At 41.9% G+C, this 12,573-nt stretch overlaps 1 protein-coding gene across 3 annotated transcripts in view; it reads left to right on the top strand.

The window, feature by feature from the left end:
* LOC121583985 (ATPase MORC2A-like) overlaps window positions 1–12,573 on the top strand; it is a 34,078-nt gene that overhangs the window by 3,096 nt on the left and 18,409 nt on the right. For all 3 annotated transcript variants that reach the window (XM_045225659.1, XM_045225660.1, XM_045225658.1), the window contains exons 2-3: window positions 304–465; window positions 12,303–12,356. In XM_045225659.1, the coding sequence (XP_045081594.1) occupies window positions 398–465; window positions 12,303–12,356 (122 nt within the window). In that variant the 5' untranslated portion in view covers window positions 304–397. The remainder of the gene's footprint in view (window positions 1–303; window positions 466–12,302; window positions 12,357–12,573) is intronic.

Below are 12,573 nucleotides of genomic sequence, written 5' to 3'. Positions count from 1 at the left end.
ACCAAACTTTGGATCTGCACAGTTTTTCCAGCCACAGTGTATTTTTTTATATTTTTTACTGTGTTCAAAGTAGTCATTGTGCATAGAGTTGTATGGTTCTTTGAAATCAATGTTTTTTGTTTGGCATACATTTTTAAGTGAAAAAATCGGAGTCTCAGCGTAATTCCGTTACTGTGGAATTGCCCTTTGATCTTAATGAAAGCTAATTATATTCCAGGCTCTTGTTATTTCACACAATCATAATATCCTTGACACCATGCATACGTTTGACCAGTGGAGCTGACTGCTGCTGTGATTCTGTAGGTGCATAAAGCTCTTGAATAGAGCTCTTGAAAATCCACACCGGACTGAGAGGAAGTCAGAAAGAAGACCAGGAAGTAGCTTTTAACGAGTGGCGATGGCCTACTCAAACTACAGCACCCTGAACAGGGCTCAGCTCACCTTCGAGTATCTGCACACCAACTCGTAAGTACCGCCTGCAGTAAATATATATATATATATATATATATATATATATATATATATATATATATATATTTTACACACACACACAGTACCAGTCAAAAGTTTGGACACACCTACTCGTTCAAGGGTTTTTCTTTATTTTTACAATTTTCTACATTGTAGAATAATATTGAAGACATCAAAACTATGAAATAACACACATGGAATAATGTAGTAACCCAAAAAGTGTTAAACAAATCAAAATATATTTTTATATTTTAGATTCTTCAAAGTAGCCACCCCTTTGCCTTGATGACAGCTTTGCACATTCTTGGCATTCTCTCAACCAGCTTCATGAGGAATGCTTTTCCAACAGTCTTGAAGGAGTTCCCACATATACTGAGCACTTGTTGGCTGCTTTTCCTTCACTCTGCGGTTCAACTCATCCCAAACCATCTCAATTGGGTTGAGGTCGGGTGATTGTGGAGGCCAGGTCATCTGATGCAGCACTCCATCACTATGTTTTGGGTCATTGTCCTTTTGAAAAACAAATAATAGTCAGACTAAGTGCAAACCAGATGGGATGGCATATTGCTGCAGAATGCTGTGGTAGCCATGCTGGTTAAGTGTGCCTTGAATTCTAAATAAATCACAGACAGTGTTACCAGCAAAGCACCATCACACCTTCTCCTCCATGCTTCATGGTGGGAACCACACATGCGGAGATCATCCATTCACCTACTCTGCGTCTTACAAAGACACGGCGGTTGGAACCAAAAATCTCAAATTTTGACTCATCAGACCAAAGGACAGATTTCCACCGGTCTAATGTCCATTGCTTGTGTTTCTTGACCCAAGCAAGTCTCCTCTTCTTATTGGTGTCCTTTAGTAGTGGTTTCTTTGCAGCAATTTGACCAGGAAGGCCTGATTCACGCAGTCTCCTCTGAACAGATGTTGAGATGTATGTTACTTGAACTCTGTGAAGCATTTATTTGGGCTGCAATCTGAGGTGCAGTTAACTAATGACCTTATCCTCTGCAGCAGAGGTAACTCTGGGTCTTCTTTTCCTGTGGTGGTCCTCATGAGAGCCAGTTACATCATAGTGCTTGATGGTTTTTGCAACTGCACTTGAAGAAACTTTCAAAGTTCTTGAAATATTCCATATTGACTGACCTTCATGTCTTAAAGTAATGATGGACTGTTGTTTCTCTTTGCTTATTTTAGCTGTGCTTGCCATAATATGGACTTGGTCTTTTACCAAATATCTTCTGTATACCACCCCTACCTGATTGGCTCAAACGCATTAAGAAGGAAAGAAATTCCACAAATTAACCTTTAACAAGGCACACCTGTTAATTGAAATGCATTCCAGGTGACTACCTCATGAAGCTGGTTGAGAGAATGCCAAGAGTGTGCAACGCTGAAATCAAGGCAAAGGGTGTCTACTTTAAAGAATCTCAAATATAAAATATATTTTGATTTGTTTAACACTTTTTGGGTTACTACATGATTCCATATGTGTTATTTCATAGTTTTCATGAATCATTAATACTACACACATCACATGGAGGTCACAAATTACAAAAGACACATGAAAGTATTACACAACACGTTTTTCCAATGTGGACATTGTAAAGAAGAGAGGAATGTAATTGTGCCCGGCAAGTGAGAATGATTTACAGACTGCCCACACTATGGAGCAGGACATTGCATTCCTTGACAGTCAACAACATGAGTGACTAAAATTGTGTCTTTTTGAAATGTCACAAGATGGTTGAATAGACTACATAAAAAGGAACGGTTACGCTAAAAAGCGTTTTTACCGCAAAATATTGCTACATCATACGGTTGAAAGACCTTCATAAGCAAAACGCGGAGGAGTAGAAAGTCGATGAAAATGGCTGCTAATGGTACCTACATAACAAAGTCATTGATGGATCCAGTTGGTACATGACAGCTGTCCAGGGTGTCTGAACTTTAGCTACCTCCCTGAAAACACTACATAAACAACTACTGTTTGGCAGCTAAGGGCTCAGAGAAGGCCACTGGTATAAGTGATTTATGGACAGGAGTGATGCACTTTGGACTAAGGCCAAGATGAGAAAGAGAGACTAACACCATCAAACATCACCCCATAAATAGCTGATGCAACTTGTAGATCAATACTCTCCCCTCAAAACGTGAAGATATTTCACTGGGAGGCTTCAACATATAAAGCCCTGTTTACATAAAATGGGCATTAATTAATCATATTGGATATGAGTCTAAGCACAGCCTGACTATGTAGGACTCATGAAATCACCAGAGACCAACTGTATATGATGCTTGATGATGATGCAGGCAATGTGAGATTTTCATTTGAGGATTCTTAACACCCCCACCCCTGAAAACACACACACATACTGTACTTCTTCATGCAGAGTGCTGTTGAACTCTGGCCACATGTAAATAACGCCACATTCATGGTTTGCCAGAGCAAGGAATAATATCCCCACAGGGGCATTTTTATGTTCTCACGTTTGGAGAGGATAGAGATCATAACAGGTATAACAAGGTATTCTAAAAATAAGGTAAAACTATTTTAGAGGAGGTTTAGCTTCCTAAAGCCTCTTATACCTGCTGCCCGAGGTTAATACTTCATGCACTCCACCCTCTCCTGTGGCATTTCCTCTCAAACAACAAAAGGAAAGTATAATGTCTTGCCTTCACTGGGATGAATGAATGGAACAGCCAAAGAGGAAGAAGGATACAAACTGCAATCAAACCTGGATCGTCCATGCGCCCTAAGACCATGTTGGCCCACTTGGCATTCTTTCTGGGAGCTAGCATGCGTGTTCAGGTCTCGAGCAAAGTTACTTAGTTCACCAGAACACATCTGCTACACATTGCCTGACGACTCAAACTGAATTCTTCCGCTCCTCTATGTTCGCTATATACTTCAGTCTGAGACTGCCTTCATTGAAGTAGTTTGTGGTGACCTCAAAATGAAGGGTGTTGTACAAAACAAAGTCATCAGCGATGGGATCATTTCTAACCAGAGTATCAAAGCCAATGACACATTTTCAGAAATGACGCTTTACCCACGTGTTCTGGCTCTGGCCTAACCCATCGGTTTCTGGGACCAATCGGAACGGTTAGAATATGTTTACTTTCTAGAAATCGTCTGAGAGGTATTCATATCTAAACTTATTGCGGAGAAGACACTAACGTCTGTGGGCGTGGCGTAGTGTTTGGCCGGAGCAAGGAGTTTGGGTAGCCAGGCAGTGCTACACAATTACATAAATATGAAACACTCCAGTAGAGAATCTCAGACACAAACTCACTGGGCCATGGCCTCATCGGACCTGCTCTTACTTGGGGCCAAGGTGAGATCGCTGGGGACTTTTTGATGGACTTTACATAACAATGGCTAACTGTGAACATGGGTTAAGGACATGCTTCGGTACTTTGGAGACTAGTAAGTATTTTTTAAACCTCCCGCTTTGGGCTAGATGTGTCAATGTGTAGTTCATACATGCATAACCTATGAGCATAATGACTTTCTTACCTCAATTAGCCATGAAATCCCTAGTTTGAAACCGTCTGTTTTCTGGAAGCTGTGCTGTGCCATTTTCCCTACATTTCCCCCAGTGGAGGCTGGTGGGAGGAGCTAGACTTTTTCCACATTTTGTTGTTAAAGCCCGAATTTAAAATTGATTACATTTATTTTTTATGTCACTGATCTACACACAATACCCCATAATGTTAAAGTGGAATTATGTTTTTACACTTTTTTACAAATTAATAAAACATTTAAAGCTGAAATGTCTTGAGTATTCAACCCCTTTGTTATGGCACGCCTAAATAATTTCAGGAGTAAAAATTTGCTTAACAAGTCAGATAAGTTGAATGTACTCACTCTGTGTGCAATAATGGTGTCTAACATGATTTTTGAATGATGACCCCATCTCTGTACCCCACACATACAATTATATGTAAGGTCCTTCAGTTGAGCAATACATTTCAAGCACAGATTCAACGACAAAGACCAGGGAGGTTTTCCAATGCCTTGCAAAGAAGGGCACCTATTGGTAGATGTGTGTAAAAAAATAAAATAAAAATAATAATTATAATAGCAGACATTGACTTTCCCTCTGAACATGGTGAAGTTATTAATTACACTTTGGATGGTGTATCAATACACCCAGTCACTACAATGATACAGGTGTCCTTCTTAACTCGGTTGATGGAGAGGAAGGAAACCACTCAGAAATTTCACCATGAAGCCAATGGTGATTTAAACCAGTTACATAGTTAAATGGCTTTTGGTAGGGGAGAACTGGGGATCAACAACATTGTAGTTACTCCACAATACTAACCTAATTGACAGAGTGAAAAGAAGGGAGCCTGTACAGAATACAAATAATCCCAAACATCCATCCAGTTTGCAATAAGGCACTAAAGTAATTCTGCAAAACATTTTTGTCCTGAATACAAAACATTATGTTTGGGGCAAATACAACACATCACTGAGTACCACTCTTCATATTTTCAAGCATGGTGGTGGCTGCATCATGTTATGGGTATGTTTGTCATCGGCAAAGACTAGGGAGTTATTTAGGATAAAAAGAAAAGGAATAGAGCTGAGCACAGGCAAAGTCCTAGAGGAAAACCTGGTTCAGTCTACTTCAGACACTGGGAGACAAATCCACCTTTCAGCAGGACAATAACCTAAAACTCAAGGCCAAATATACACTGGAGTTACTTACCAAGACAACATTGAATGTTCCTGAGTGGCCTGGTTACATTTTTGACATAAATCGGCTTGAAAATCTATGGCAAGATTTGAAAATGACTGTCTAGCAATGATCAATAACCAACTTGACAGAGCTTGAATAATTTTTTAAAGAATAATAGGCAAATATTGTACAATCCAGGTTTGCAAAGCTCTTCGAGACTTGTCCAGAAAGACTCAAAGCCGTAATCGCTGCCAATGGTATTTCTAACATATTGACTCGGGGGTTGAATACTTACTTAATCAAAATATATTTGTGTTTTCCATTTAATAAGAACATTTTGTACATGTGGGCTCCCTAGCAATTTGCGTTCCAGCCAATGAGATTCAGCCCCTCGCCATTTGAGTGACAGCTAGCAAGAATCACACAGAGCAGAGCGAGAAAGCAAGCATTGACATGTTGCACATACAGTTGAAGTCGGAAGTTTACATACACTTACGTTGGAGTCATTAAAACTTGTTTTTTTTCAATCTACACTACTTTGTGCATGACACAAGTACTTTTTCCAACAATTGTTTACAGACAGATTATTTCACTTATAATTCACTGTATCACAATTCCAGTGGGTCAGAAGTTTACATACACCTCAGAAAAAACATTGTAGACCTCTGGTTCATCCTTGGGAGCAATTTCCAAACGCCTGAAGGTATATACAAACGTTCATCTATACAAACAATAGTACGCAAGTACAGTGAGGGAAAAAAGTATTTGATCCCCTGCTGATTTTGTACATTTGCCCACTGACAAATAAATTATCAGTCTATAATTTTAATGGTAGGTTTATTTGAACAGTGAGAGACAGAATAACAACAAAATAATCCAGAAAAACACATGTCAAAAATGTTATAGATTGATTTGCATTTTAATGAGGGAAATAAGTATTTGACCCCCTCTCAATCAGAAAGATTTCTGGCTCCCAGGTGTCTTTTATACAGGTAACGAGCTGAGATTAGGAGCACACTCTTAAAGGGAGTGCTCCTAATCTCAGTTTGTTACCTGTATAAAAGACACCTGTCCACAGAAGCAATCAATCAATCAGATTCCAAACTCTCCACCATGGCCAAGACCAAAGAGCTCTCCAAGGATGTAGACCTACACAAGGCTGGAATGGGCTACAAGACCATCGCTGAGCAGCTTGGTGACAACAGTTGGTGCGATTATTCGCAAATGGAAGAAACACAAAAGACCTGTCAATCTCCCTCGGCCTGGGGCTCCATGCAAGATCTCACCTCGTGGAGTTGCAATGATCATGAGAACGGTGAGGAATCAGCCCAGAACTACACGGGAGGATCTTGTCAATGATGTCAAGGCAGCTGGGACCATAGTCACCAAGAAAACAATTGGTAACACACTACGCTGTGAAGGACTGAAATCGTGCAGCGCCCGCAAGGTCCCCCTGCTCAAGAAAGCACATATACAGGCCCGTCTGAAGTTTGCCAATGAACATCTGAATGATTCAGAGGAGAACTGGGTGAAAGTGTTGTGGTCAGATGAGACCAAAATCAAGCTCTTTGGCATCAACTCAACTCGCTGTGTTTGGAGGAGGAGGAATGCTGCCTATGACCCCAAGAACACCATCCCCACCGTCAAACATGGAGGTGTAAACATTATGATTTGGGGGTGTTTTTCTGCTAAGGGGACAGGACAACTTCACCGCATCAAAGGGATGATGGACGGGGCCATGTACCGTCAAATCTTGGGTGAGAACCTCCTTCCCTCAGCCAGGGCATTGAAAATGGGTCGTGGATGGGTATTCCAGCATGACAATGACCCAAAACACACGGCTAAAGCAACAAAGGAGTGGCTCAAGAAGAAGCACATTAAGGTCCTGGAGCCTAGCCAGTCTCCAGACCTTAATCCCATAGAAAATCTGTGGAGGGAGCTGAAGGTTCGAGTTGCCAAACGTCAGGCTCGAAACCTTAATGACTTGGAGAAGATCTGCAAAGAGGAGTGGGACAAAATCCCTCCTGAGATGTGTGCAAACCTGGTGGCCAACTACAAGAAACGTCTGACCTCTGTGATTGCCAACAAGGGTTTTGCCACCAAGTACAAAGTCATGTTTTGCAGAGGGGTCAAATACTTATTTCCCTCATTAAAATGCAAATCAATTTATAGCATTTTTTACATGCGTTTTTCTGGACTTTATTGTTGTTATTCTGTCTCTCTGTTCAAATAAGCCTATCATTAAAATTATAGACTGATCATGTCTTTGTCAGTGGGCAAACGTACAAAATCAGCAGGGGATCAAATACTTTTTTCCCTCACTGTATAAACACCATGGGACCACGCAGCCGTCATACCGCTCAGGAAGGAGACGCGTTCTGTCTCCTAGAGATGAACGTACTTTGGTGCGGAAAGTGCAAATCAATCCCAGAACAACAGCAAAGGACCTTGAGAAGATGCTGGAAGAAACGGGTACAAAAGTATCTATATCCACAGTAAAATGAGTCCTATATCGACATAACCTGAAAGGCCGCTCTGCAAGGAAGAAGCCACTGCTCCAAAACCGCCATAAAAAAGGCAGACTACGGTTTACAACTGCACATGGGGACAAAGATCGTACTTTTTGGAGAAATGTCCTCAGGTCTGATGAAACAAAAATATAACTGTTTGGCCATAATGGCCATCGTTATGTTTGGAGGAAAAAGGGGGGGCTTGCAAGCCGAAGAACACCATCCCAACCGTGAAGCACAGGGGTGGCAGCATCATGCTGTGGGGGTGCTTTGCTGCAGGAGGGACTGGTGCACTTCACAAAATAGATGGCATCATGAGGAAGGACAATTATGTGGATATATTGAAGCAACATCTCAAGACATCAGTCAGGAAGTTAAAGCTTGGTCGGAAATGGGTCTTCCAAATGGACAATGACCCCAAGCATACTTCCAAAGTTGTGGCAAAATGGCTTAAGGACAACAAAGTCAAGGTATTGGAGTGGTCATCACAAAGCCATGACCTCAATCCTATAGAAAATCTGTGGGCAGAACTGGAAAAGCATGTGCGAGCAAGTAGGCCTACAAACCTGACTCAGTTACACCAGCTCTGTCAGGAGGAATGGGCCAAATTTCACCCAACTTATTGTGGGAAGCTTGTGGAAGGCTACCTGAAACGTTTGACCCAAGTTAAACAATTTAAAGGCAATGCTACCAAATACTAATTGAGTGTATGTAAACTTCTGACCCACTGGGAATGTGATTAAAGAAATAAAAGCAGAAATAAATCATTCTCTCTACTACAGCCGTGGTCAAAAGTTTTGAGGTGACACAAATATTTTCACAAAGTCTGCTCCCTCAGTTTTTATGATGGCAATTTGCATATACTCCAGAATGTTATGAAGAGTGATCAGATGAATTGCAATTAATTGCAAAGTCCCTCATTGCCATGAAAATGAACTTAATCCCCCAAAAAACATTTCCACTGCCACAAAAGGACCAGCTGACATCATGTCAGTGATTCTCTCGTTAACACAGGTGAGAGTGTTGACGAGAACAAGGCTGGAGATCACTCTGTCATGCTGATTGAGTTAGAATAACAGACTGGAAGCTTTAAAAGGAGGGTGGTGCTTGAAATCATTGTTCTTCCTCTGTTAACCATGGTTACCTGCAAGGAAACGTGCCGTCATCATTGCTTTGCACAAAAAGGGCTTCACAGGCAAGAATATTGCTGCTAGTAAGATTGCACCTAAATCAACCAGTTTGTAGCTCAGTTGGTAGAGCATGGCGCTTGCAACACTAGGGTTGTGGGTTCGATTCCCACGGGGGGGCCAGTATGAAAAATGTATGCACTCACTAACTGTAAGTCGCTCTGGATAAGAGCGTCTGCTAAATGACTAAAATGTAAAATGTATCGGATCATCAAGAACTTCAAGGAGAGAGGTTCAATTGTTGTGAAGAAGGCTTCAGGGCGCCCAAGAAAGTCCAGCAAGCGCCAGGACCGTCTCCTAAAGTTGATTAAGCTGCGGGATCGGGGCACCACCAGTGCAAAGCTTGCTCAGGAATGGCAGCAGGCAGGTGTGAGTGCATCTGCACGCACAGTGAGGCGAAGACTTTTGGAGGATGGATGTGTGGGGTTGCTTCTCAGCCAAGGGAGTGGGCTCACTCACAATTTTGCCTAAGAACACAGCTATGAATACAGAATGGTACCAACACATCCTCCAAGAGCAACTTCTCCCAACCATCCAAGAACAGTTTGGTGACGAACAATGCCTTTTACAGCATGATGGAGCACCTTGCCATAAGGCAAAAGGGAAAACTAAGTGGCTCGGGGAACAAAACATCGACATTTTGGGTCCATGGCCAGGAAACTCCCCAGACCTTAATCCCATTTGAGAACTTGTGGTCAATCCTCAAGAGGCGGGTGGACAAACCAAAACCCACAAACTCCAAGCATTGATTTTGCAAGAATGGGCTGCCATCATTCAGGATGTGGCCCAGAAGTTAATTGACAGCATGCCAGGGCGGATTGCAGAGGTCTTGAAAAAGAAGGGTCAACACTGCAAATATTGACTCTTAGCATAAACTTAATGTACTTGTCAATAAAAGCCTTTGACAGTTATGGAATGCTTGTAATTATACTTCAGTATACCATAGTAACATCTGACAAAAATATCTAAAAACACTGAAGCAGCAAACTTTGTGAAGACCAATACTTGTGTCATTCTCAACTTTTGACCATGACTGTATTATTCGGACATTTCACATTCTTAAAATAAAGTGGTGATCCTAACTGACAGGGAATTTTTACTAGGATTAAATGTCAGGAATTGTGAAAAAAATATATGTGGCAAAGGTGTATGTAAACTTCCGACTTCAACTGTATCTGCGCATATGTGGTGTAGTACGCAATTTTGGCTCGTGGGGGCTACGTTAAGAACTACTGGCTAAAAAGTATACAAAAGTACTGGAGAATCCCTTAAACACCTTCTCAAAAAGCAACTGTTTTGATTATGCAGAGTTTGTTGAATCTTCTATTCATACAGTGCATTCGGAAAGTATTCAGACACCTTTACCACATTTTGTTAAGTTATAGACTTATTCTAAAATTTATTAAATTGTTTTTTCCTCCCTCAATCTACACACAATACCCCATAATGATGAAGCAAAAACAGGTTTTTATAAATGTTTGCAAGTAAAGAAAAAATACAGAAAAAGATGGGGAAAATAACATTTACATGAGTATTCAGACCCTTTGCTCAGTACTTTGTTGAAGCAGCGTTGGCAGCGATTACAGCCATGTCTTCTTGGGTATGATGGTACAAGCTTGGCACACCTGTATTTGGGGAGTTTCTCCCATTCTTCTCTGCAGATCCTCTCAAGCTCTGTCAGGTTGGATGGGGAGTGTCGCTGCACAGCTATTTTCTGGTCTCCAGAGATGTTCGATCGGGTTCAAGTCCGGGCTCTGGCTGGGCCACTCAAGAACATTCAGAGACTTGTCCCGAAGCCACTCCTGCGTTGTCTTGGCTGTGTGCTTAGGGTCGTTGTCCTGTTGGAAGGTGAACCTTCGCCCCAGTCTGAGGTCCTGAGCGCTCTGGAGCAGGTTTTGATCAAGGATCTCTCAGTACTTTCCTCCGTTCATCTTTCCCTCGATCCTGACTAGTCTCCCAGTCCCTGCCACTGACAAATATCCCCACAGCATGATGCTGCCACCACCATGCTTCACCGTAGGGATAATGCCAGGCTTCCTCCAGACGTGACACTTGCCATTCAGGCCAAAGAGTTCAATCTTGGTTTCATCAGACCAGAGAGTCTTGTTTCTTATGGTCTGAGAGTACTTTAGGTTATTTTTGGCAAACTCCAAGCAGGCTGTCATGTGCCTTTTACCGAGGAGTGGCTTCCATCTGGCCACTCTACCATAATGGCCTGATTGGTGAGTGCTGCAGAGATGGTTGTCCTTCTGGAAGGTTCTCCCATCTCCACAGAGGAACTCTGGAGCTCCGTCAGTGACCATCGGGTTCTTGGTCTCCTCTCTGACCAAGGCCCTTCTCCCCCGATTGCTCAGTTTGGCCGGGCGGCCAGCTCTAGGAAGAGGTGGTGGTTCCAAACTTCTTCCATTTAAGAATGATGGAGGCCACTGTGTTCTTGGGGACCTTCAATGCTGCAGACATGATTTGGTACCCTTCCCCAGATCTGTGCCTTGACACAGTCCTGTCTTGGAGCTCTACGGACAATTCCTTCGACCTCATGGATTGGTTTTTGCTCTGACATGCACTGTCAATTGTGGAACCTTATATAGACAGTTGTGTGCCTTTCCAAATTATGTCCAATCAATTGAATTTACCACAGGTGGACTCCAAGTTGTAGAAACATCTCAAGGATGATCAATGGAAACAGGATGCACCTGAGCTCAATTTCGAGTCTCATATCAAAGGGTCTGAATACTTATGTAAATAAGGTATTTCTGTTTTTTATTTTTAATAAATTGGCAAACATTTCTAAAAACCTGTTTTTGCTTTGTCGTTATGGGGTATTGTGTATAGATTGAGGGGGGGAAAGTACTTTAATCAATTTTAGAATAAGGCTGTAACGTAACAAAATGTGGAAAAAGTCAAGGGGTCTGAATACTTTCAGAATTCACTGCATGTATTTAATGTCACCCTGGGTGATGGAGAAACACTGATGAAATAATAACAATGGATCACTTTAATCACTAGAGACACTCGGGTGCTGCTATGGAAAAGGTCCATTACTTAGTAGTATAATAATAATTTGCCCCAAGGCTGATTTTTCTGTTTCTGATTCAGGTGCTTCAAACCTGCATGTATTCAAGTAACTAGGGCTGGTTGACTACCAGTATCACATAGTGTCCCATCCAAAATCTACATCAGGTTCCATTCTGCCCCATTACCCCAGCTGTCGACTTAAACCAATGAGTCACCACACCCCACAACTCCAATGATGTTACCCAACCCCGGCCTGATGATATCACAGGGCCCAACCTCCACCCACATTGAACATACTGATGTTTACACTGACTTGCAATTGTGCTCGCTGGCACGCACTCTCCTTACCTTAGCAAAGCGTTTTGGAAATGTACCTTTTTAAGGACCAGAACTGTAGGTTGATTGGTTGGTTGGTTGTTTGTTTCCAGAACGACACATGAGTTCCTGTTTGGAGCTCTGGCTGAGCTGGTGGACAACTCCAGGTACCAACAATGCACTTCTCTCTGTTCTTACCCACAATTCTTTTTTCTTCTACCCATCCAAAATGTTTGTATGTATGTGGGACATCATGCATAGGTGTTAGTAAATCACAATTGCAGCAAAACACAATACTGAACTGATTCAGGATTAAACCTGTGGGAAATGAATGTGTTATTGTTATCTATATTCTGAAATAAAAGCCTTCTAATAGGAACCACA

This window comes from Coregonus clupeaformis, chromosome 16, assembly GCF_020615455.1.
Source record: "Coregonus clupeaformis isolate EN_2021a chromosome 16, ASM2061545v1, whole genome shotgun sequence".
NCBI classification, from domain to species: Eukaryota; Metazoa; Chordata; class Actinopteri; order Salmoniformes; family Salmonidae; genus Coregonus; species Coregonus clupeaformis.
The sequence above is the reverse complement of the archived record's forward strand: the minus strand, read 5'-3'. Positions and strand labels throughout refer to the sequence as shown.